Genomic DNA, 26716 nt, shown 5'->3' with positions numbered 1-26716 from the left:
ACAGTACAGCCAAGTGCGTAGCGACAGACTTTATTGTGGAAGGGGATGATAGTAACAGCTGGCGCTGGAGCGGCGATCGGGCTGGAGAGGACAAGCGATTCTGCGGGATTTCCAATAGTCAAGCGAGTCAGTATCTCAGGGACTGATGAGCGAAGCAGCATCAAGGGACAGACTGACACTCGGGTCTGCGCTGGCGGCGCTGATATGGCGCTGTCCATGAACCCGTGGCAGGTGACGGTGATTCCACTGACAGGGGGCCGTGGTCCTGTCGCAGGTGGCACCAGCACGTGACAGAGAGAAGACACCGACCGGGAGAAACACACGAGCAGGGTTTAAATAAACGAGGTAACATGAGGGAGCAGGTGACAGTCATTACTGTTAGAGTTTTCCAGGTTATCTTTATCATAGGATTATGTTGGAATGCAACAGGTAATAAATACCTTATCTTGTCCTTATCACAAGGTCGTAAAACATCCCCTGAGATGTTTAGACTAGAGGACAAGGGCTTTCTATTCACCCCACTCATACCCCCACTCTGTTTCTCTTAATAAATATCCTCTTGCAGGAAGGAGAGTTCAGACCTCCATTCGAACATCGCTGCACGCACAGCGACGAATGGACTCTCCACCTGCAGGTGTCTAAAAGGACTTACTTGTCTCCCGTGTGGTTCTTGCAAAATAAGTTGGAGTGAGCAAATCTCTAACATAATCTATCAACCCTAACATTTCCCTCCTGTTTATCATATGATTATGCCACCCCGATAGACCAAAATAAGCAAGAAAATATAATGAAGATAGAAAAATAAAAATAAAATAAACACAGAAACAGTACACCATTGTATCCATGACGTGCGAGGCATTTTCGACGGTCAAATCAACAAGTTTCTGTAAAACACGTTCAGCTAATCAGCATTATCGCAATCTTCTTTCCGTAGCGCACTAAAATCATCACATTCGACATGCCTGAGATGTTGTATTCGCAGTTCAGCTATGCTAGGAGACACAGATCTTGATACAGCTGACTTTAAACATGAGATAACACAGGTTGTAAATGAGCACAACAATCACAGAAGTCACAAGTTGCCACCAGGCGCCAGAGAATAGCCATGAATAAAATCCCATTGATGTGGGACTTTGTCCTCTGACATGGCCCGATGTAAATTCTTCTGTGAGTTCATGGCGTTGTTAATGTGAGTGTCATTATCTCCTGGAATGTATGTGCAACAGGAAGTCCGTATAGTGTGGCACACGCCACCTTGCGCTGCAGTCATTAAGTCCAGAACCATCCTGTTTTGAAAGACCATTAGTCCAATAGCCTGAATCTCTCTGTTTTGTCCATCAGCGAGAGATTCACAAAAGATTGTAAATAGTTCAGAGTCTCTATTAGGAATGATTTTTTTTTCCACTTCCTGATCCAAGGAAAAAGCGCATGAACCATTTTGTCACCGACGGACCATACTTTATGGCTGTCAAGGACATTAGTACCCCAGACGGGGCCACGTGGTTCAAAGGTTGCAACAGCCCTGCGTCGACGTCCAGAAGAGTTGTGTGCCGTCGTCAGTTGATGATGTTGTATCTTGTGGTGTGGTCTGTTACCCACACTGGTGCACACACTCCTGTCCAGTTGGCAGGCAGCATCGCATAAAAATTATGACCACAAAGCCACCAGCCATTCTGAATGAAGTAGGTCCTGTTCGATGGTGCAGCCATGTTGGTAGGAGAGCCCTGACTCCTGGCACTCAGCGGTGATGTCCAAAGCTCCCATCCAGTTTCCTCCTGGAGAGAAGTCATTAATGCATTCGTGGGTTTCATTTTCTTGGATGAAACACGTGCAGTTCACTCCAGGTAGCCTTTTTGTTTAGGCAACTTGTGGCATCTTTCGTCCTTCAACAGTCACATTGAGATTAATCCAAAAGAGTTTGATAACAGGTTTCTTTCTGTGAGTCCAGGGCGGTAGGGGTAGCATCATTGAGTGTGACAGCACGGTGTTGAAATCCAACTCCCTTAGAGGCCATGCATTTCGCTTCAGTGACAGTCATTGCTCTGGCCTCCAAGTGAACTTGCGTGGAGGTTGGGGGGGAGTTTGGAACACACATAGCATCCCTCACAGTGAACTTTACACACCGGTACCAAGTGTTGGTTTCGTATGGGTTTTCTGGGGTCCCATGACCAGTCCTCAAAGTTCTCATCATGTGACCATCTTTTTCCTCGGTTGACATTGTCAATCGGTCTATTCAGATGAGCCCATAGACCATAGCACGCTCCAACCACAACGCAGCAGAGGATCCACCTGGCATGTGGAGTCCCCCTTGCTACTAGGTTGGCAGAGACACCGGTATATCCCATTGCCTGTCAGAGTGGGGATCGTTGAATTCTTCACCAATATAAAGACGCCCCACCCTAAACGTTGAGGCCCCTTTGTAGTCAGGCTTCCCCACCACTCCAAAAATGGGGTCCAGCACTCTCTGTAACTTGCAGTGGCTGAGGTGAATCCAGCTGGGCCTTTCAGCAATTTTCAGTGCAGTGGGGATAGTCAGCAAGACTTGGAATGATTCCTCACACCGTGGCTGGCCCAGTTTGTCCTTTTTGACGACTTTTATGTCGTCCCAGTCTCCTGGCTTGGAGCGGTTGTTGACCTGTGGGGAAGAAAGATCAGGCGTCAGTAAAATTGCATTTGACACATCGTTCAGTTTGAGTGCTCTGGTCATGCTATCTGCCAATGACTGTTCTTGTCTGCTTTTTGTAAATCTTGTATCATTCACCAGTCAATTTTATTGCCCCTTTGAACTGTTTGCAAGGAGAGTCTGAGCACTTCCTAATGATTCCTCCTCACAAAGACCATTTATGACAGGGGCTATCCCATCTATTGCCTCCTGTTTTAAAGGAGATTCTCTGATCTTGGTTGGATTTGGACGGGGGGAATGGACATTAAGTCCTGTAGCAGATGGTTCCTTTGCCCACCTCCTCATCAGTCAAACAAATATTGATTAGTCAGGGAAGCGCATAAGCGCGTTCCCTTCCAACAGCTACACCACTTCCTCATAGCTTCTTTAGTCACTTTTCAAGCATCTTCCAATTGCTTACAGCAAAGGTTTGATAAAACTTTAACTAAACGGTATTGAAGGAATGGGGTCGAAATACAAAAATTCCTGCCTAGCTACAAAAACAGATATGCTCAAACCTCATTGAATAAAGTACATAAGCAGACAAGTATATTCACATATTAAATAGATAAAAGAAATATTTTAAGCATATAATTATACCTACACACCAAATCAATAAAGAGGACATAACTCGACATTTTTGATAAGTGGTAATGAGAAAGGTTTTTATAACTTTATGATCTGATATATATTACTGAGCACTTTGAAATAACAAATGTTTTTTGATATATTGCCTGAATAGCTTAATGACCCTTAAGGAACTGTTTAATGCATGCCTGATGATTTTCTAAATCACGGACACTGCCAAAGTCGTCTAAAAATGTTCAGTACTTGATTGTATCTTATGTTTTGACTAATGCTAGACGCCAGTTTTCGATTACTACTGAAAGTTCTGGACAGAGGGAAATATTTTGCCTAACAAAGAAAATATATGGTTGAAAGCATGGTTAAACTAAGAATATGATGACGTAAGCAAGTACATGGAGATCAAAAGAACAAACAAACAAAAACATGGTAAGTGGTGAGTACAAACTTTGCCTAGTCAGGGAACATTAATAAATACGTAGATGATGTCACAGCCATAAGCTCACATCATTCCGTACAAAATGACAAAATTGAAAGAATGATGAATGGATGAGGTGGAACAGTGTATGTGCAAGAATTGAGGAGAATGTTTACAGGAAGGTCACTTGGAGATAAAACCAGCAGGTGCCAGAGGGAGACAGCCCAGCCAAAGATGATCGTCAAGGCTGAAAGACGGAAAGGAAAACAACAGCCCCCACACATCGAATCGCCCATAATCAGCACCCAACCCCACGGAACCAGCTCTCACCGAACCAGCACCCACTCCCATGGAATCAAACTCTCCTGCGAACTTGCCCCACCTCAAAGACTCATCACCCATCAAACTCGGCCCACACTGGCCGACTGAATATAAGCTGACCAAAGAACCTTGAACGTTGCCTTTTCTGAATGGAGACTTTCCGCTCTTGAAAGGCCCAGCGCTGTATTGTACTTTCCTGAAAACAGAGCTTTCTTGAAAAGAATTGTGATTGAACTCAACCAACCTGTGTAAGTCTAATTTCTGCTTCAGTGTCTTAGCATTTTCCTAAATCTGAAGAAATCAAACGAGCATGCAGTGAGTAAATTGGATAACAGGTGATCGGCAATGGCTTTTGCCGTGAGGCGCAGATAGCGCGCTCTCTAAATTGTGGACAAAATCCAACACACCTAACCATATTTCTTCCACTAAACAGTTCCATTTTGCTTTCAGTTTAAATTCATCCCTCCAAATAACTACCTCTGGCAAAGAGCCAACATTTTTTTAGAACACTCCCTTTTACTGTTACCTTGTTCCTTCATTCATCTCCTCACAAGCATTACTGACGCTCCTAAGAAATAATGATACTGAAAATAATGTCTAAAAAAAATATACACCGCTTCCTCCTGCCACTTACACTATCACCGTGGATTATCGTTCTCATTTTTGCTGATGCCAATTCTTAGGATTAAAAAGAAATACTTACTCTTGATAATGGAGTCACGCTATATCACAAATTTTGAAAACCTTCTTCCACGTTCCCCCTTTGTACCTATCAAAACCAATTAGAAATGTTTTTGCTGTCATGATCATCATTGTGGTGCTCACACTTATGATTCTTGTACTTTAAATTGTCAATTGTTGTACATTTGAAGCCCTTTGAGACTTGCTTGTGGGCTATATAAATAAATTTGAATTGCCTTGACTTTATTATTATTCAACTTCTTCTGCATTCTTCTGCCTTTTATTTTATTTTTATCTTAACTACTTCCACATAATTCATCTGATTTACTCCATTATACTTTTAAGACATTCTAAATATTCATGCCAAATATTCCAAATATTTACGGTTTTCGAGAAATTTATAAATTTTAAGCCAGCGCTGTATTGTACTTTCCTGAAAACAGAGCTTTCTTGACAAGAATTGTGATTGAACTCAACTAACCTGCGTAAGTCTAAATTTTGTTTCGGTGTCTTAGCCTTTTCCTAAAACTGAAGAAATAAAACGAGCACGCAGTGAGTAAATTGGATAACAGGTGATTGGCTATGGCTTTTGCCGTGAGGCGTGGATAGCGCGCTTCCCAAATTGTGGACCAAATCCAACAATACCCAGACTCTTAACCTGGGGAGAGGGGGAAACTAAGGAACTGTCAATAGGGAGGGAGAAACTGTCAACTTTTGATAAAGTGGATTTGGAACCAACTAAAAGGATTTAAGTTTTTCCACTGTTAAGTTTGAGAAAGTTGGAAGTGAACCAGGTTTGTATTTCGGAGAGGCAGTCAGTCAGGGAAGAGGGAGGTAGTGTGGGGTTGGGTTTGGTGGAGAGATAGAGCTGGATGTCATCCGTGAAGCAGTGAAAAAGGACATTAAATGTACGTAAAATAAGACCAAGGGGGAGGAGGTAAGAGATGAAATGGAGGGGACCCAGGACAGAGCCCTGGGGGACACCAGTGGAGACTGGGGCGGGTTGGGAACGGAAGGATTTAAGTTAGATGAAATGAGTACGGCCTGAGAGGTAGGAGTGAATCCAGTCGAGGGGGGTGCCAGAGATACCGATGGAGGATAGTCTATTGAGGAGGATGGAATGAGAAATTGCGTCAAAGGCCGCACTTGAGAATGGAGAGTAAACCGGAATCAGCTGCAGTGAGGAGGTCATTGGTGATTTTTAGAAGGGCTGTTTTGGTGCTATGGTGGGGCCGGAAACCGGAATGAAACTGTTCATATAAGTTATTTTGAGAGATGAGACTGGAGTTGAGAGGCAACGATTTTTTCGAGAACTGTCAAACGCACCTCTTGGATTAAGGTGCCCCCGGCTTCCCGGTAACGGGTTTGTTTTAGCCGGGTTCGGAGATTCGTCCGTAATCTAACCACCCGAGTTAAATTAACTCCTCCGGAATCAATCTAATTTCTGTACGACGCCAATCCCTCTCAAGTCACCCGAAGCTCGTGCCGAGTAACTGAATTCGAGGCAGGACTTCGAAATGACCGCATCGTATTGATGGCTCCCCGCTAATGTTTGAAGTTCTTATTCGTTACGGATATTTTTTAGATGTCTTTGTTAAGACCTCAGGGATTCGTTTGTATAGCGCACCCAAGCACTAGTTTTGCCGAAGTAAATGTTGATATGGGTCCGTTCCACTTGGTCGCTCATGCAGCGAGCCGACCACCTTTTTTTTTATTCGAAAGAGAATCGAATTAATAAAAGTGTGACAATAATAGCATTTAAGAAGAAAATTAATCGTTCTGAGAGATCGTCGCTCTTCGGACACAAAGTATGGCAGAGGGACCAAGAGGTATGTACGGCTTCGTGCACCAACTGCACCCTTCTCTTAGAGAGGTTGTCTCTGCTAGAGGGACGTGTCCGCCAGTTAGAGCAGAATAGTGCGATAACAGTAGTTGCGGCGGACACAGACGCGGGCTGTAGTCAGCCCGCTAGCCCGGTTAGCATTAGCCCCAAGCGGCTTGCTAATCGCGATGAGCCAGGTAAGACGCATAGCCGTCCAAAGACATCTCGGTCTGCTGGCCCTCGCACTTTGGTCATAGGCGACTCCATTACCCGCAACATTACGCTTAAAAATCCAGCCACGGTAATGTGTATTCCTGGGGGCAGAGCACCCGACATAGAAGCTAATCTTAGGGAGCTGACTCGCAATAGGCCTAGTCAACAGCGTAGTTCCAACAACACTAGCTACTCGGACATAGTGATACACGTCGGCTCCAATGATGTTAGGATGAGACAGTCAGAGATCACAAAGAAAAACATAGCGAGGACTTGTGATCTTGCCAGAAAGATGAGTCGGCATCGAGTATTTGTCTCTGGCCCCCTGCCTGGGAGAGGCACTGATGAGAGGTTTAGTAGATTAGTCTCCCTTAATCGATGGATGGCTGGGTTCTGTAAAAAGCAGGGACTGTATTTTATAGATAACTGGTCCTCCTTCTGGGGCCGCCCCGACCTGCTGAGGAAGGACGGCCTTCACCCTAACCGTGAAGGCGCCTTCACTCTTTCTAGGAATATAGATTACTGTTTGAGCCACTCATGACAGGTCACTTTAGAGCAGGCCAGGGCACAGGTGATTAGACCACCTGTGAGGATGGGTTTGGAGTCTGTTAAGTTAAAGTTAACTAGCGCTAGGCTAGACTCTCAGCATACACATAGCTCCTCGTGTAGACTAGAGCGCGACAGTTTAAATAGTGCTGCAGTACACATAAACACACTTTCTACTGGGGTAGTAGACAAATCCAATCACTCCGTCCCGACCGGTCTTGCTTTTGAAACGGTGCCTGTTTTAGATAACTTCACATGTGTAACAAATACTCATCATCAAATTCCCACGGTCGTTTCATCCCATCGCCCTAATAAACTTTTGAGAGGTGATATTAGGCCTAGAGAACACAATTTTACTCGCATCCCGTTTAAAAATCCTTCGATAGATACGCACCCTGATCAACCAATTACACTTAAATTCGGTTTTATGAATATTAGATCACTTCATACGAAAGCAGTTCTCGTTAATGACCTTATCACGGAACATAATCTAAATGTTTTTGGTCTTTGCGAGACCTGGTTAAAACCTAATGAACTGCTGCCACTTAACGAGGCCTCGCCTCCGAATTTTGTGAGCTCGCATGTGGCTCGTCCTCGAAAAAAGGGTGGGGGTGTCGCCCTCATCTCAAATTCTGAGCTTAGATTTAGGCCTCGCTCAATTCACGTACTTAAAACATTTGAAGCTCTCATTGTGCGATCCACTGCGTTACCGTCATTCTATCTTGTTGTTATTTACCGCCCACCCGGGGCTTACTCTGGCTTCCTGGATGAATTTTCAGAAGTTGTGGCTGATCTAGTGACAAATGCAGATAATATAGTTATCATGGGTGATTTCAACATCCACATGAATTCACCGTCGGAGCCACTGACTTCGGCATTTCAAACTTTAATCGATACGTTTGGTTTTACGCAAGCTGTACAGGCAGCAACGCATAAGAATGGAAATACCTTAGATCTGGTATTATCCCGAGGACTAGCAACCTCAAATATAACAGTACTGCCATACACTACTGTTCTGTCTGATCATTTTTTAATAAAATTTGAAATTTTAGTTCCTTGTCAAAGACAAGAGAGCAATCAGAATTATAGCAGCCGTAATTTTAACTCCATGACTGCAACTGCGCTATCTGAGTTACTGTCGCCGGCAACCGCCATGTTTCCCGCGTACAGTGGCTCTATTGATAATCTTACAAATGAATTCAATGCGACATTATTAAAAGCCATCGACTCTGTGGCACCGCTACGTCTGAAAACTCGCCGTAGATGGCCAACTCCGTGGTTCACAGATGAAACACGTACGTTTAAACAATTATGTAGAAAGCATGAGCGCAGATGGCGTTTAACCAAACTTGAGGTTTTCCATCAGGCATGGAAGGACAGCCTCCTGAAATATAAAGATGCGCTTATTTTAGCAAAAACTCGTTATTTTTCGCAAGTCATTAATCTTAATAAAAATAATCCTAAATACTTATTTGATACAGTGGCAAAGCTAACTCTGCGCCAGCCGACCCCCGATAGCTCCTTCCACTCAGCTGACGAGTTTATGAAATTTTTTGCTCAAAAGATTGAGTCCATTAGGGACGAGATCAAGAATACCATGCCAATCGCTCCGCCGGTTACTAGCGCTGGGGATCATGCAATAACCCTCTCAAATTTTAAAAGCGTGTCCCTTGAAATGCTTACAAAATTGGTTAGTACGGCTAAACAAACAACATGTTTACTCGACCCGCTTCCAGCCAAACTACTTAAAGAATTATTTCCAATTTTAGGACCGTCCATCTTAAATATAATCAATCTGTCTGTTTCCTCTGGGATAGTGCCAATGGCCTTTAAAACCGCTATTATTAAACCACTACTTAAGCGAGCAAATCTTGACCCGGACTGTCTCAGTAATTATAGGCCAGTTTCAAACCTCCCATTCATAGCAAAACTTCTCGAAAAAGTAGTAGCACAGCAGCTTATTGATTACATGGTCGATAATAATCGATATGACTCTTTTCAGTCTGGTTTTAGAGCCAATCATTCTACAGAGACAGCACTTGCTAAAGTGACTAATGATCTCCTCATAGCTATGGATTCAAATACGTCGTCTGTATTGTTACTACTTGATCTTAGTGCTGCCTTTGACACTGTAGACTTCGATATTTTATTAGGGCGTCTTAAAAGTTGTGTTGGTATCTCAGGGTCAGCACTAAGCTGGTTCAATTCCTATCTATCAGGCAGGACGCACCGAGTGGTCCATGGTAATACGTCCTCTGAGCTTTATAATGTTACTTGTGGTGTCCCACAGGGATCGGTACTCGGACCGATTTTATTTAATATTTATATGATTCCGCTTGGGGGCATAATACGTAAATATAATATTAGTTTTCAATGCTACGCGGATGACACCCAATTATATATGCCGTTATCGATGACAGATCCACAGGACTGCTGTAATCTCGACGCGTGCCTTGCGGAGATTAAACAATGGATGTCTCTCAACTTCCTTCGTCTTAACCCGGATAAAACTGAGATGTTGATAATTGGTCCTACTCGTTATCAACATTTATTTAAGGAAACCACTATAACTATAGATAACCGTACTATCACTCAGAGTGATACGGTAACTAATCTCGGGGTAATATTTGACCAAACGCTCTCCTTTCAAAAACACATTAAGAATATAACCAGGATTGCGTTTTTTCACCTTCGTAATATTGCTAAGATTCGTCCTATCCTCTCGACTGGGGATGCGGAAACTATTATACATGCGTTCGTCACGTCGCGCCTGGACTACTGTAATGTATTATTCTCTGGTCTTCCTAAATCCAGTATTAAAAGTCTACAGTTAGTGCAAAATGCCGCTGCGAGGCTGCTCTCACGGTCAAGAAAATTTGATCACATTACCCCAATATTAGCCGAATTACATTGGCTCCCGGTCCATTTAAGATGTGACTTCAAGGTTCTTCTACTAACCTATAAAGCACTGCATGGCTTAGCGCCTTCATATCTCGTCGACCTAGTCGTTCCTTATGTTCCGTCTCGTAACCTTCGTTCGCAAAACGCTAGTCTTTTAGTTATACCGAGGGCCAAGAAAATGTCTGCAGGGTCTAGAGCATTCTCTATTCGGGCTCCAGAGCTTTGGAATGCCCTACCAATGGATATTAGAACTACTACCTCAGTAGAAACATTTAAGACACGTTTAAAGACACATTTCTATGAGATGGCCTTTAACTATCTTGTGATGGCCGATTTGGCCGGAGTTTGTTCTGTTCTCTCTGCCCACCTCCTCCCCGGCTGGGGAGGGGGTTAGGTGGCTCAAAAGCGGATAGCGGCTGGCTGGATTCTCGGGGACCAGTTCGGGATGGGGGAGCTGCGGCTCGGCCCCCTTGAGGACACTGCCAGGACAATCGAGGACACCTCCGACATCCATTTTTTTTCATTGATTTTCATATTATGTATTACTTGTGTACTCTCTGCATCCATTATAACCTGGTGATCCTGAAAGGGGGATCCTTCCATCTGTGGTCCCTTCTCAAGGTTTCTCATTTTCCCCTGGTAGGGTTTTTTTGAGTTTTTCCTTGCCCTTTTGGGAGCTTATGATCAGGGGATGCTTTGAGAATAATTGTCAATTTTGGCTATGTGAAGCCCTTTGAGACTGTTTGTGATTTAGGGCTATACAAATAAACTTGACTTGACTTGACTTGACTTGACTTGACTTAATGCACTTTATATGATTAATTCTAACTTCGTATACGCAGATCTAGCACTTAACCGTCGGAGTTCTTCACCCCTCTCAATTGCTTTAAAAAGAATAACAATTATCTTAAACCGGATAAAAATGCCGTGCTCTATTTAGATTTGCCCAATAATTAATTTGGAAGGCAAGTCTATTTTTTGATCGTGTCCCGTTTAACTTTTGACGCGGCCCGACAAATTTAGGAACTGGGCCGCGCCCGACGGACAATCGAAATACTTTTATCCTCCTCCAACTCCAATGATTTATTTTAACCGTCGTCGTTATTTTATTTAGAAGAAGTAAATTTCCAACAATTCACTTTTAACGAAATCCACTCCCCCCTTAAATATTTACGAAAGTTATTTAATTCTCCAACTTGCTCGGAGTTATTTTTTACGCGGCCCGTCAAAAAGGGGAAGCGGGCCTGAGCCTTTCGAATAGTTAAATAACTTTGCGTTCTACACAAAACCAATAATCCGATTTAAACACCTCCGTTAATTTATTCAGACGATACAAACTTTCGAACGGATCGAAATTCACCCGTGGCTCAAATAACTACGGAAGTTATTCAAGTCTCTAACTTGTTCGGAGTTATTTTTTACACGGCCCGTCAAAAAAGGGAAGCGGGCCTGAGCCTTTCGAATAGTTAAATAACTTTCCGTTCTACACAAAACGAATAATCCGATTTAAACACCTCCGTTAATTTATTTTATTTAAATCGGCCCCAAACCATCGGTTGCATATTCAGTACAAATCCGCGCACAACGAAGCAAGTAATATATAAAACACATTTATTGAAGAAAACATGGAATAGAATTACAAATCTCAATTACTCCAGAAACCGAACAATTTCACTCACTGATACCCGTGTTAATAAAATCATTCAATCCCAGAACAATTCGACTGCAAAACACAGTTCATGAAAGAGGGAAGAGGTAAATACCAGCTGCGTGCTATTTTTGGTGGAAGCAAAGTCGAGTGATCAATTCGATCTTACTTCTAAAATCCAAATTAGAGAAACAGGCTGGCCTCGAGGGAGCCGGCGGCCCGATGACTATTCCCCCGTCTCGCTAAAATACATAAAAACGGTAAACCCTCACCTATTCCTCGTTTAAAGTTGTCCAGTCCAATTTTTAGGAGTAAATCCAAGTTAATTTCAGTCCAGTGATCCTGCGTCTCACACAAAGATCTTCGGGACTTTGGAAAAAATCTTGAAACTCCTCCGGGCTTCTTCACGTATGAGCGCTCTTTTGGGGGAAAAAGCCCTGAAGCTGCTCCTGCAGGACCTTTTATAGACCTCTCCGTCCCCCCCTCCCCTTTCTTTTCTCCTGTACTTTCCCTATAGGGTAAGACTGCCCAGTTTTCCCACGCCTATAGAAGGGACTGGCCAGCTTTCTCACGCCTATAGAGGGAACTGGCCAGTTTCCCCACGCTTGGTTATCTGTGGCCTTCAGCAGCTGTTTCCGCCCTGACCACGCAGTACTTTCCACCAAATGCACAGCTAGTGGTAAAACCTTTCACTTCCCCTTTTCTTCTCTTTCTGTTACATGAAAATAACTTTTTAAAGTTACGCTTCAATTAACTCTGAAATAAAAATCCAAACCCTTGACCTACTTTTCTAAACAATTTATGTCACGCCACTATTCTCATAGTGTCGGGTCTCTTGATCGAATTGACAAATAATATTGCATAAAGCGGTTACAGAATACATTTTTAGCCAAGCAAAGAAATCAAAAATAAAAATCACATTTGTGCTTCCCCAAATAATTTATGTCACGCCACTATTCTCATAGTGACGGGTCTCTTGATCGAATTGACAAATAATATTGCTTAAAGCGGTTACAGAATACATTTTTAGCCAAGCAAAGAAATCAAAAATAAAAATCACATTTGTCCTTCCATGCGTGACTCACACTCTGACACCGTGCTACTCTTTTATTTCTATTTTACCATGTTTAGCTTATTGGCTCCTCTTTTGGTCTCACGTTTTGGTCTGGCGCCATCTTTTGGACAAATTTGGAATTTCAGCTCTGCCAATTTATTCCTGTGAACAATCCATATTCTACCATTTGCACCATCTCTACCCCCATGTTACATGACAGAACAGAGCCAGTACTGAGAGAGGAGTGGATGATGGCAGTGATAAGAAACAGCAGTGATGGGAGGCAGTATATGACCAGGGTAGTAGGAAGTGGGTCTAACTGACATGTAGACGATTTGGATTTGGAGATGAGAGCAGAAATAGCAGAGGAATCAGGTAGTTGAAATGAAAAGAATGGTAGACTATAAGGGAGAGGTTCAGAGGAGTAGGGAGAAGAGGAAGAGGGGCTCAGTTGCTGGCGGATTTTGTCAATTTTTTGCGTGAAAAACGGAAGGAGTGAGTTACAAGTGTCAGAGGAGTACAGGTGGTGGGGGGCAGGAGATCTGGGGGTTGATGAATTTTGTTGAGGAGTGAGAAAAGAGCCTTAGTGTTACCACGGTTGGAAGAAATGAGAATGGAGAAGTAAATGGATTTGGCTGAAGCAACAGAGTCCTTGTACTGTAAAAAGTGGTTTTTGTACATGTCATGGTGAACAGTGAGACCAGTCTTTATGGAGGCGTTCAAGTTGACATCCTTTGGACTTCATGGAGCGGAGATCTGGGGTGAACCAGGAGGCAGTATAGATAAAGAAAACAGACCGGCTTCTGACTGGAGCGAGGGAGTTAAGAATGTTAGTGAGTGAATTGTTACAGTGGAGAACCAGTTCATCAGGGGAGGAGGAATAATCAAAGTCTGGTAAAGAGGCAATGGTGGAGGAGAGGGTGTCAGTATTTATGTCCTTGATGTTACGGAATGAGATGAGATGAGGTAGCTTGGTTATGGAGAGGTGGAGTGTGACTTTAAATGAGAGGAGTAAGTGGTCTGTGATGGGGAGATGATCAGCTGTACAGTTGGAGGTAGTGAGACCGGAGCAACAGATTAAATCTAGTGTATGACCTTTAATGTGGGTAGGGAAGTCGGTGAAGATGTGAAAACCAGAGCTCTCAAGGCAGGATGAGAAATCGCGGGTGAGGGGGAGAGTAGTGTTGTCCATGTGGATATTGAAATCGTCCAGTAGAATTACGTTAGGTGAGAGTGTGGAGAGATGGGCAAGAAGAGCAACAATGTCATTTAAAATCTCGGGGTGGGGCTTAGGTGGGCGGTAAACAGTGGCGACAATGGTAGGAGTAGGACCGAATGAGCTGCATGTAGGGACAGAGAGAGAGGTAACGTTCCACTTCTCGCGGTGAATTATCGCTAGACCACCCCGCGACCAGAGCCACGGGGTTGCGAGATGAAAACAAAGCCCAGAGGTGTAGTGTCGTTGAGCTGAGAGAAGTCGTTGGGCTGCTGCCATGTCTCTGTCAGAAAGAGAAAGTCGAACTTGCGTTCGGTGATAGAGTCCTGGACGAGGTGGCCTTTGCTCGTGAGTGAGCGGATGTTGAGAAGCCCAAAGTTGACGGTGGAGTTGTCGTTCTTGACAGCAGCGTTAGCCGACCTGGGTAGACTGGCTAACACGCTCTGGTCAACCCGGCGGCCGCCGGTGTTTGTTGGAGGACGATGGGTGGTGGACCAGAAGGATTTTATTGGCTTGGAGTTGTCAGTTTGGAAGCTCCGGCGAGAGCCCCGGTGGATGTATCTGCGGCGAGGCAGGGGAGCTTCGTCCCGGAGGCGCAGCACTGCAGGCGGAGGCTCAGACAGGTGGAAGCGTAGCCAGAGGAGCTCAGCAGCCGAGTACTGGAAAAGCCCAGACACAGGTCCGTGGAGCATCGACAGCATAATCCAAGCAAGTGCAGACCAGAAAATCCACTTAGAGGACAACATTTTAACCAAGAAACCAGGTGAGTTTACTAAACACAGTAAAACAGTAAAAACAACCGATGAGTAGCGGCAGCAAGACGCGCCAGCGTGCACTTAGACCGGAAACAGTGGATCTGGCGCGCAGTTCCGTATTGGCAACACGCGCCCCGAGGTCTCGCGCGGAGGGCACGTCAGCTGACCAGAAGGACTGGAACTTGAGACGTGACGCAACTGTGCACGAAGGAAAAATGCATCGCTGTGCAGAAAGCGCCGGTACAGTGACAATGAGTGCTCATAGCGTGGAGCGTGCCTCTGAGCAATGTGCTTCACTGAGGACAAGCGCTGTGTATGCAGCTAGGTCCCGCGCACGTAGGAAAAAAGCACTGCTGTCCAGGGGTCGTTCTCCTGTCCCTTATAAACCCGCGACGTAGCGCATTCGCGAAAGGTGGGTTAGGGTTAGAGAGAGGATATGTTTTTTAAGTCAAGTTTCAAGTCAAGTCACAAGGTTAACATTTTCAACTTTGACCTCTACCGGAGTGGAGTGGAACTGATTATACCAGACACCTGAATCTGAGCAGCGGAGGAAGTGGATATTTGACGAACTAATTTCCTCCTGGTTACCGGTGAGCCTGGCCTTTTGGGCAGCTCAAAACAGGAGTTGAAGTGCCCTTTCGTCCAGCAGTAAAGGCAAAACCTTTGGTCTATCTGTCGCTCGCTCAGGCCCTTCCATCCTAACTGCATGACTGGTCCTCCGGAGAGTGGCGTGATACTGGGTGTTGCTCGGCAGTGCCATAGTTGGTGTTACATGGGACCTGTGGTGAGTCCAGGCGGTGAAGTGATTGCCTGTGTAAGATCGTTGTTTATTGCTCTCTCACATTGTCTAACCAGATAGCCAAGTCTATCAGATGGTTCAGGGATGGGCCGCCATTTCTGAGCACCAATTCGCACTTCATCTCACTGGACAACCCCTTTAGAAATATGGTTTGAAATGACGAATCCCCCTACCTGCTCTTCACTGCCAAAATGTGGAAGGTGATTGCACTACCCTGCTGCAAGTGTCCTATGGCCTTTCACTGGGTGGTCAAATATCGGTTTCATTTCTTTGGTGAACAAACCATCTGTGAGGATTTCTGATTGTTGAGTTGAGATTGCAAGTGACCAGGCTGCTGCCTGACCTGAGGGCAAACTCATTACAAAAGCTATTTTGGATTGGTGAGTAGCATATAAAGCCCAATAACCCCGGTGGAGAAACTGAGCCCATAACCCTTAGTCTCCTGAATACCTGTCAGGAATGAGAATGTATGGTTCTCTGGATTGGGGTGCTGGACTGGCAGTCGGGTCATCTGGTAAATGGTGGAGAAGGAACCTGCTGGTGGAATTTGCTGGTCCCACATTGTATTGATTTGTCTGCCCAGGTGTGCCACGCTTGCATTGGATGATCCATGATCTGGTGCAAAGTGGTCTCATTAACACGAGGCCTCGTTGCTCACCTGAGCAGCCCGGCTGGATAGCATTTATTTAAGTCACTCAGAGTCCCTTGGTCCATTGCTGGCCAGATTATTGTGTTGCTATCAAGGAGCAAGGAACCCAGGTGCAGAATAATTCAAATTTATTTGAGCACAAATACAGAAAAATTGAAACAAATGCAAATCACAAAATCATCTCAAGGAGGAAAAAACAAAGAATAACTCCCAGCGTGAAGCAGAAGCATGTGTGAATGGCTGCAAAGGCAAAAACGTCTGGCACAGGAATAGCATCCGGAGCATCCTTAAGAAGCCATCTGATTGTAGATTTTTAGCAGGTGTGTCTTAATGAGCTCTGCTCTCCAGCAGCTCTGTCTCACCTTCCTGTACTGCCATGGCTGAGAGAGAGGAAAGGGAGATTAGTGCTGAAAACAACTAGAAAGAACCACAGGCATAACAGTTTTTTTTTTTATTTTCTCTTTTTTCAGCAGGCACGTGCACTCATAGGAGGCAGGTGAGGCAGTGCCTCACCTTGCCACCAGAGGCGGTAAAGGGCTCAACATGGTTTCCTCAGCTATCACCATAAGTTGTTAAAAAATGAATAATATAAAAAAATATAATAGAATATCTGTCCTGTGGTCTATGCTTTTAATGCAATTTTGGTGTGTTTCCTATACATTTGGATCATTTTCATAGTCAAAATAGCTGTATTTCTTGTTCAAATAACAACGGGAGACGAGAATCATGGAGGCTGAGGCAGGTAGTGCCTCTCAGGGCGTGCGTGTGAGCGTGTGCACTACTCACACACTGTACTGAGCGCGTGCAAACGGCGCGTGCTTGCAGTCAGCGGGAAAATACGGGGCTTGAGGCAGCCAGTACTTTTGCCTCAAAGATGGGGCGATAGTGAGCCTGCCACTAATAGTTCACGATACGAGTAAATGCGAGAGTAAATTAAGAAGAAAGAAAAGAAAAGAAAAACAACCAACAACATTCGGTGCTAATGCGTTGCTATTTGGCTTTATTTTCCCTGAAAATGGAGGATATAATCTCGAAGATAAGACATTTTTCAAAACTTGACTTTCAGTCAAAGCAAGAAATCATAAGTAAGGGAAGACCAACGCCAGATTTGCGAGGATTAATTCAAACTACAGCCCTCCCGGGACGGACTACAACACGTTCGTTTCAAAAGGATTGGAACTCTAAAAAATACCTAATTTACAAGTAAAGGTAAGAATACTGCAGTGGTGTGTTTAAATGTACAGTGGTGTGTTTAAAATGTTATTAAATTTAATCAAGAATGGGATAACAACCATGTATGCTTGTAAATCTGACTTGTGAGTCAGTGCCTTAGCGTCATACAGTACGTTTGTAAATCTGAGTCAGTACCTCACCAACCCCAACCCTCACCGCACGTCACTGTTTTTCAACCATTGATAGTAATTGTTATCCAAAAGATTCACAGTCAAACCTCGGTTTTCGACCACAATCCGTTCCAGAAGGCGGTTCGAGAAGTGAATTGGTCGAATTCCGAATCTATTTTTCCCATTACAAATAATGGAAAACATTTTGAATCTGTTCCAAGACCTTAAAAAAACGCCTTTTTTAATCATTTTTTTCATTTGCACATTTTTGTCCAGTCGCGCAACTGCAGCGCACCGCCGAACGCGCAACCGTAGCGCGCCGCCGACCTGAATGTACTGATGTACTTTCCAAAATTTAAGTGGACCTCAGTGCGCAGGGAGCTTAATTTGGTCCGATCGCGCAACCGCAGCGCACCAGGCGCTCACTGTCGCATTGCTTAAAGAGCCTCTGTGTTTTAGGATGGCTTTAAGGCTCCTACTTGCTTTCTTTGGAGGCATGATTAGGGATTAATACATTCCTCAAAGTAACGAAAATAGAATAACGAATGGAATCAGTCGGCATCCGGGCCGCACGGTCGGGTTTTCTGCGCCAAGTACTGCGATGTGTGTAACTTGTGATTAAAACTCTGCAAATATCGGACACTTTGGCGTAGTTTTAGTGTTCCCTACTTGACTTCTGAGAGAAAATGGTTAATGAACTTCGTGATGATGAAGGTTCTCGCAAAAGAAAGTCTGTTTTTGACTTCTTCGAGAAGACAACCTCAAATATGGCGCTCGTGCATATCAATGTGGAGTCATTTGTTAAAAACATCAGGGAAGGGTGGGAGGAGGTACCTGCGCATAAGCAGTATTCAAAAACAGACAAATAGGCTCTGGTTTCTGAGCTGTCGGAAAGATCGTCTGTAATCCCTTTAAGGAAGTGACGCCTATGTGCTGGGTTAAATTTAAATGCTTCTTCTGCATTTACTAACCAATCAAAATAATTGTGTTAATTTTTATCGGAAGTCACTGGTGGCCTGTGGGTATAGTTGCCTTGAGAGGGGGTCGTACAGGATTGATTCTTGCTCAGTGTTAGTGTGCATGTGGTTGTGGACGGCAAAGACAAAAAACATAGCCATACAACAGCTAATGTTTGTGTTTAGCTTCATTCATTAAAACTCATTGAATTATTTAGCTATTTTAAAGGGAATTGGTTTGTTACATAATTAGTTTTTAAGATTTTTGCACCGGGATAAATCCGTCTGTCTTGTTGAATTCAATTGGTAATTTTTTGGAATTTAGCAGAATAACAAAACATTCAGATTCCGAGAAACCTTGAGGATTCATGTATGTGTCCAAAAATGCTTTTTTTTTACTGGCAAATAAAAATAAAGTTGCTAAAGAATTTATACGCTACAACCTAAAATACCAGAGGTTTGCATGTACTGTACTTTCACTGTAAGTTTGGGTCGTGTGTCCCCAGCGTAAGTGAAGGTGGCGGTGCTGTTGTAGCTGACAAAGCAATTCTTCTTCCGTTGGCTCCTTGACTTGCTCTCTAGAGATTATATGCACAAAGTTTGGGATCAACTCAAAAAACAAAATTTATTAACTAATGAACATTATAATCTCAATTGTACATACTTGAACATGAGTTGAACAGTTGCTTCATATCTGATCCTATCGACATCTGTAACAGAGCAGCTGTGGCTGCGATCCCACTTATAGGTGAAGTTCTGTTAGAGAACAAAGAGCAAATATTTCAGACAGAGGACAACATCTAGCTCTTACACAAACTGTTAAGGATTAGGAACAGTACCCTGCATACTGTTCTTGAGCAAAACATTATTTATTTATTTTATTTATAACTTTAATCTATCGATCGTTTTTCTTTATCATTTGTCCTCCTTAGCATTGTGGGCAGTGATGCCCTATAAGAAACTTCAGCAGTGTTTCGGCAAATGGCGGTCTGCGGGCCACATGCAACCTCCATGCACCCAACCCCTCTCTGAGAGTCCCCCATCCATCTCCCAAACTGAGTATCCTCACTAAAATAAAACATATAATATTTTGTAAAGCTCAGAACAGCGACTGTGAGATTATCCCTATTGTATTTGTAGAAATTATTGACACCCTGTACCCAACATATTCAGATTTTGACGCAAAATGTCAAAAAATCTTTACCTCTGATGTTGAACAAAACTTTGGAAGCCAACATTAGTTGGCTTTGTTGTTTAGCGGGTTTTAAACCATTGTCTCTGAATGCGGGCAGTCTCCTAGCAGTGTTCTCCCTTTTCTCTTTATTTCCCTTTTTTTCTCTGTCTTTTCATCTGTAATGTGATATTTGCCCACAGGGATGTGTGGCCATGGTCGGGGCCGTCCCAGGTTTGGCTGTCCACATGGCAATGCTGGTGCCGACTACCACACCTCGGCGTGAGCGGATCCTGTTCGTGGCCCTGACAGCTGGGATGGCTGGGCGCATCGGTCAGGACCTACGTGACTCAGCGACAGCCTGCTCATCAGGCCGGTGTTGACAACCTCCCTTCCTACCTTGCTACCTACCTACCTGAGAATAATTTTCAAGAAATTAAGGTTTTATTTCTGCTGGTGAGAACAATTAGTGGGCTGCAGACTGGCCTTGTTAACAGCAGAAACTCCCATGCTATTAATAATAACTTGTCAATTGGTCTGCAATTTATGTGGAGCTCCTGGCTATTTACATACAGATGAAGCCGTTTTTAGAGTGAACTACAAAGTATGACTTCACTCCAAAGTATGACTTGATGCATCAAGTCATACATACATCATACTTGATGTATGAGTTGAGCTCATTCACTTACGGTTGTCATTAGTCATAATATTGCTCTTTCCAATACCGATTGAATACCACCCCCCATCTTTTTTTTTTTTTTTACTTGAACCCTAAGTTGTGGGAGGAATCATATTAAAAGCTCAGTGGCCTAGTAGTAGAGTGTCCGCCCTGAGACTGGAAGGTTGTGGGTTCAAACCCCGGCCGGGTCATACCAAAGACTATAAAAATGGGACCCATTGCCTCCCTGCTTGGCACTCAGCATTAAGGGTTGGAATTGGGGGGTTAGATCACCAAATGATTCCCGAGCGCGGCACCGCTGCTGCTCACTGCTCCCCTCTCCCCCAGGGGATGGATTAAAATCACATGGGGATGGGTTAAATGCAGAGGACAAATTTCACCACACCCAGATGTGTGTGTGACGATGATCATTGGGGGGGACTTTAAAAGGATTACCATATTTTCACGACCAAAGAGTAAAAAAGGCGTACTAAAAGGCGCATTACTGTATTTAACACACACATAGATGCGCGCCGCATCATAGGGTGCATGCATGCTATGATTTACAGTGAACAAAAAAAACATCACGGGAGCCAGGAAGTGAGTTCAGTTGTACTTTATTCTATTGTTTAACCATGTGCTCTACTGTACTCACATTTTGTTGATCGATATTCATACGCAAATCCGTCCAAGTCCTCATCTTCTGTATCCAAATTAAACAGTTGGGTAAGTTCGCCTTCTGACATGCCAATTTCCCCTCGTCATTGTTTCGTCGTTGTCACGTTGCTCTTTGGCAATGATCCTGGCTTCCCAGGGAGCTAGAATTGTGCCTCGTTAGCATGTCTCTTTGTCTATGCCATTTTAGAGGGTCCTAATGCTGTTTTCTTTGCACAAACGATTGTATTTATTTATCAATGGCGGTGGAGGTACGTACTCAACGTCTTACATGAAGTCCTCTGATTGGTTTACTGCCCTGATTTACGTAAAACGTAATGTCCTCTTATTGGTTCATCGTGTCTACATATTACGCCTGTTTATTACGTCTCTGTGTGGTGGAAGCCACACAAAGCAACTTAACAGATTTGCACAAACGGTAGTATTTATTTATCAATGGCAGCGGAGGTACGTACTTTGCTCAAACAATAGTATTTATTTACCAATGGCGGCGGAGGTACGTACTCCTCTACGCCATCCAGTCGTCGGATTGGTTTACCGCCTCGATCGACACACAAGACAATGGCGGTGAAGGTATGTACTCCTTCAGGTGACACGTCTAGACTTGTGATTGTTTTTTTTTTTGTCCCGATCTACGTGGCGGAAGCCACTCAAAACAATGGCGGCGAAGGTACGTACTCCTCTATGTGTTACGTCTAGTCTTCTGATTGTTTTTTTGTTTTGTTTTTGTCCCGATCTACGTCTACGCCTGTATACTACGGAAGCCACACAAAACAACTCTACAGACTTTTGAATTTGGTCCACACAAAAGGTGCACCTTCTTAAAAGGCGCACCTTCGTTTTTCGAGAAAATTAAAGGCATTTATGTGCGCCCTATGGTTGTGAAATTACGGTACTTATGTTTTGCTACGCTTACAACACATTAAACAATAAAGATTTGCTGTTCCACAAACCGAAACTGTGAGTCAGGGAAACAACATATTTGAATTTTTTGTATCTTAAGCATTAGAAAAACTGAATTTAAACTGTACATTCGCCAGTTGATTCTGCAAAAACACATGAAACAGGATCAACAGGATCTTGGCCTGTTTCCCATCTGGCCCTGCTGTGCTACACCTGATTCAAATGTTCAGGATTGTTTAAGGTTTCTTCAGAACTTGCTGATGAACTAATCATTTCTCGAATAACAATCCACATTATGTGGAGTCCTAGTTTCCATAGTTTCCAAGATGGCCACGCACATATCACACTGTGTCACGTCCATTTTATTTTATTGCATGTCGCATGCCCGTGCCACATATTCCCTCAGTCACCGTAATGACTGTCACCTGCTCCTTCTTGTTACCCTGTGTATTTAAACCCTGCCCGCATGTTTCTCCTTGTCGGTGTCTACTGTTGCTTCTTATCTGTTTCTGCTCCAGTTGTTCCTGTCCCGTTGTGCAAATAATAAATAAATGATAAATTAGTCAGCGATCAACTGAAGCAATATTTTGACACTAACATTATTTTATCTCCTTTTCAATCTGGGTTTATAAAACAGCACAGCACAACTACAGCTGCTCTTAAATGATTTTAATGATTTTTTAAATGTTTTAGACCAGTGGTCTCAAACTCACGACCCGCGGGCCAACTACGGCCCCCGGGACAATAATTTGCGGCCCTGGTCTTAATATGAAAGATTAATGTTAGTGCGGCCCGCAAGATTGATATAAATGACACTTGTAGTGTGCTGAGCTGAATGAACCAATCACGGTGAGGTCTATGGCTCTGGAGAGCCGGACATCGACTGGGCTGTCCAGTGCCTCGCTCACTTATTCATTGGTGTCTGCCGGAGCGACTCGCGATATGCTGACCGGGATCATACGAGGGGAGTTTTCTTTTCCATCTTTATCGTTATCTTTTCCACAGCCGAGGAGGAGCCGAGAGAAATGCCTTTGCTGGGTAGAAGCTTGTAAAAGGCAGGGATTTACAGCTAAAAAAAAATAAAAATTTACACAAAACAGATTGCAAGAGTAAGACTCCATGTTGTAAGATGCATCGAGAGAATAAAAAAAAAAAATTTGATTGCTATGTAAAATAATTCCCTTGTTTCTGCAGCCAGTTTTTTCACAAATGTTTTTTGTTGCTGGCTGCTTAATTAATTTTCAAGAACCATTTGTTACATAAATTGAGGCAGCCCAAGTTACAGGGGGGGAACAAATCCTCACAGCGGCCCCGTGAGAATTTGTGCCCCCCTTCCACTTTGAGAACGGTGAGTCCTGGACATCGACTGACTTCTTCTCTGTCTTTCTAGGGGTCTGTTCAGGTAGTACCCCTGGCCATTCAAATCGGTGTATATGTGTGTGTGTTTAATTAATGAAGTGCACTTCGAGTCACATGTTTGAAAAGCTAAACCAATACATATTTTAGGAGAGGGTTTTATACTGACTTTTTGAAGCTTGCTTGAAGAACATTTTGCTTTACTTTTATTTATTTCTAAATAAAGTTTAAAGTTATTATTTTTATGTATGTTATATGATGAAAAAATGTTAGAATTCAAGTTTGAATTCAAGACAATCTTGTTTGACCAAAAGAAGGACAATGAAATTATTTATTTGTTTATTTATATGATTATTTATTTGCTAACCATTATTGTAAAGTTATCACTGCACAAATCATTTATTTATTTTTTCTTCTCCGTTATTATTAAGTTAGTACTGCACAATGCATTCAATAATTTCTTCACTATGAGTACTCAGTCATACAACAGTTAAAAGGAACATTTGTAATAAAACCCTCTCCTAAAATATGTATTGGTTTAGCTTTTCAAACATGTAAATCGAAGTGCACCTCATTAATTAAACACCCACACACATACACTGTTTTAAATGTGTGTGTGTGGGGGGGGGTACTTATGTATTCTCACAGGGCCGCTGTGAGAATTTGTTCCCCCCCTGTAATTTGAGCAAGGAAGAAGGCAACCTGTTCAAATTTGCCACACTACCTGAACAGACCCCCAGGAAGACAGAGAAGAAGTCAGTCGATGTCCAGGACTCACCGTTCTCAAAATGGGAGGGTGGCACAAATTCCCACGGGGCCGCTGTGAGGATTTGTTCCCCCTGTAATTTGGGCTAGGAAGGAGCCAACTTGTTCAACTTTGCCACACTACTTGAACAGACCCCCAGGAAGACAGAGAAGAAGTCAGTCAATGTCCAGGACTCACCGTTCTCAAAGTGGGAGGGGGAAACAAATTCTCACAGGGCCGCTGCGAGGATTTGTTCCCCCTTGTAACTTTTAATAATTTCATTTAATCGTCACTCATTTTAATGCAAATTAATAAATGCAACAATATTAAGTTGCTTTGAAAACACCTGAACAATAAAAATGGATTAATGATGATCACAATGAAGTATAAGGTCTCCTTTGTAATATATACTCCTTGTAGCATGTAACGGTGCCCAAGAGGAGTTCTTTGCATCGAGGTTTATGCAAAGAGCTCACGTAATTATATCGTTGCTTTTTGGTGAAGTAAATGAGTGTTCCGTCTGTACGACTGGTCTTTGAATGCACCCCGCTTCAATGGCAGAACGCGGATGAATTTAAAGACATCAAATGAGAGTAATCCTTTATAAAAATTAAAGTCCCAATGATTAAAGTTAAAGTCCCAATGATTGTCACACACACAACTGGGTGCGGTGAAATTTGTCTCTGCATTTAACCCATCCCCGAAGGGAGCAGTGAGCAGCAGCAGTGCCGCGCCCGGGAATCATTTGGTGATCTAACCCCCCAATTCCAACCCTTAATGCTGAGTGCCAAGCTGGGAGGCAATGGGTCCCATTTTTAAAGTCTTTGGTATGACCCGGCTAGGGTTTGAACCCACAACCTTCCAGTCTCCGGGCGGACACTCTACCACTAGGCCACTGAGCTGGTATAAAAATTAAAATTGACTGACGCAAACGTGAATTCTTCATGTTTTTATTGAAAACAACAGTGCTGACGCCGTACGGCATCGGTTTTTCGCTTTTCAAACAAGGCGTGCGCGCTCCCGCGACAGGGGGAACAAAATCTCACGGGGGAACCAAATCGCGCACAACACCGGCGCGCTGTGGTTGCGCGATTGGACCAAATTAAGCTCCCTGTACACTGAGGTCCATTTAAATTTTGGAAAGTACATCAGGACCTTAAAAATATTTTCTAAATTTCAGCGACGGCTCTGTCACAATACTGCGACCAGCGCGGTGCAGTAGCGCGGTCGGCGGCGCGCTACGGTTCCGCGTTCGGCGGTGCGCTGCAGTTGCGCGATCGGACAAAAATGCGCAAATGAAAAAATGCTTAAAAAAGGCGTTGTTTTTTTAGTCTTAGAACATATTAAAATTTTTTTCTATTATTTGTAATTGGAAAAGTAGATTCAAAATTCGACCGATTCACTTCTCGAACCGCCTTCTGGAACAGATTGTGGTCGAAAACTGAGGTTTGACTGTAATTGCTTTTTGGTGAAGTGAATGAGTGTTCCGTCTGTACGATTGGTCTTTGAACGCACCTCGTGTCAATGGCAGAACACGAATGAACTTAAAGAAATAAAATGAAATAAACCCCTTCTAAAAATGAAAATTGTCTGACGCAAACGTGTGTTCTTCATGTTTTTATTGAAAACAACCTAGTGCTGTTGCCGTACGGCATCGGTTTTTAGCTTTCCACCGCTTTTCAAACAAGGCGTGCGCGCTCCCGCGGCAGGGGAAACAAATCTTCATGGGGGAAACCTACTTTTTTTTGTTTATTTTTGTTTTGTTTATTTCAGCTCGTACACAGACATCATCAAAGTCACACTTTCTTTACAGAGCTTAGAGTTCGTTCCGTACTCGCCGAAAACGGAACGGGTGGAAGCAGCCTTGCTTATCGAGTCCCGTCCCAAAAACTTTCATCCAAAGATTTTTCGTGTTTTCACAGATATTTATCACACAGCAATTTCATGAGAGTCTTCACAGATATTATGTAACACATTAATTTTAATAATCAACATCAAAATTTATGGTTATGTATGATGCTAATATTTGTACATAAGTACATTTACACATTAGTTTAAAAAAATAGCCAACATCAAAAATTTATGGTTATGTATGATGCTAATATTTGGAATTTGAATGATTTGTAACGAGTGTAACAAACAGCTATCAATGCTTTTGTCCCAGGGTTGCCGCGGACTCAGCTTACGTAATTAGATATGAGAGAGGCTCTCAGTTTCTTCTTGAAGTCCTTGAAATTATCGGACAGTTTTAGGTCAGAGTTCAGTTTGTTCCAATTTCTTACACCGACAACCGTCAGTGATTGACCTCCAAGTGTACTGGACACTTGTCGTTGGTCAAAGTTTAATAATCCTCTGAGGTCGTGTTTTGTGTCCCTCAGGGTGAATAGGCTTTGAATATTTGCTGGTAGCATACATCTAGAAGCTTTGTACACATTTAACAGTCCTGCAAAAGTGATTAAGTCTTGGAGCTTCAGTATTCCAGTGTTTATAAAGAGGTCGTTCGTGTGAGAATTGTACGGCTTTTTGCAAATGATCCTCAGTGCTCTTTTCTGTTGTTTGTAAAGTGCTTCTAATGATGTCTGGTATGTGTGACCCCAGACCTCTGAACAATAATATAGATGTGGCTCTATGAGTGTCAA

General features: G+C 43.3%; 1 protein-coding gene across 11 annotated transcripts in view; it reads right to left on the bottom strand.

Annotated features, from left to right (window-relative positions):
* Positions 1-16381: 16381 nt before the first annotated feature.
* The window catches only part of tpcn2 (two pore segment channel 2), a 149113-nt gene continuing 138778 nt past the window's right edge, over positions 16382-26716 (bottom strand). For 8 of the 11 annotated variants that reach the window (XM_049717434.2, XM_049717426.2, XM_049717433.2 and 5 more), the window contains 3 exons: positions 19234-19325; positions 19044-19147; positions 16382-16650 (listed from right to left, as the gene is read on the bottom strand). In XM_049717434.2, coding sequence (XP_049573391.1) covers positions 16598-16650; positions 19044-19147; positions 19234-19325 — 249 coding nt within the window. In that variant the 3' untranslated portion in view covers positions 16382-16597. Of the gene's footprint in view, positions 16651-19021; positions 19148-19233; positions 19326-26716 lie in introns of all 11 variants that reach the window. The other 3 variants (XM_049717425.2, XM_049717423.2, XM_049717429.2) reach the window with 3 other exon arrangements.

Source organism: Syngnathus scovelli, chromosome 4 (genome assembly GCF_024217435.2).
Source record: "Syngnathus scovelli strain Florida chromosome 4, RoL_Ssco_1.2, whole genome shotgun sequence".
Classification (NCBI taxonomy): Eukaryota; Metazoa; Chordata; class Actinopteri; order Syngnathiformes; family Syngnathidae; genus Syngnathus; species Syngnathus scovelli.
This window is presented reverse-complemented; position numbering and strand designations above follow the sequence as displayed.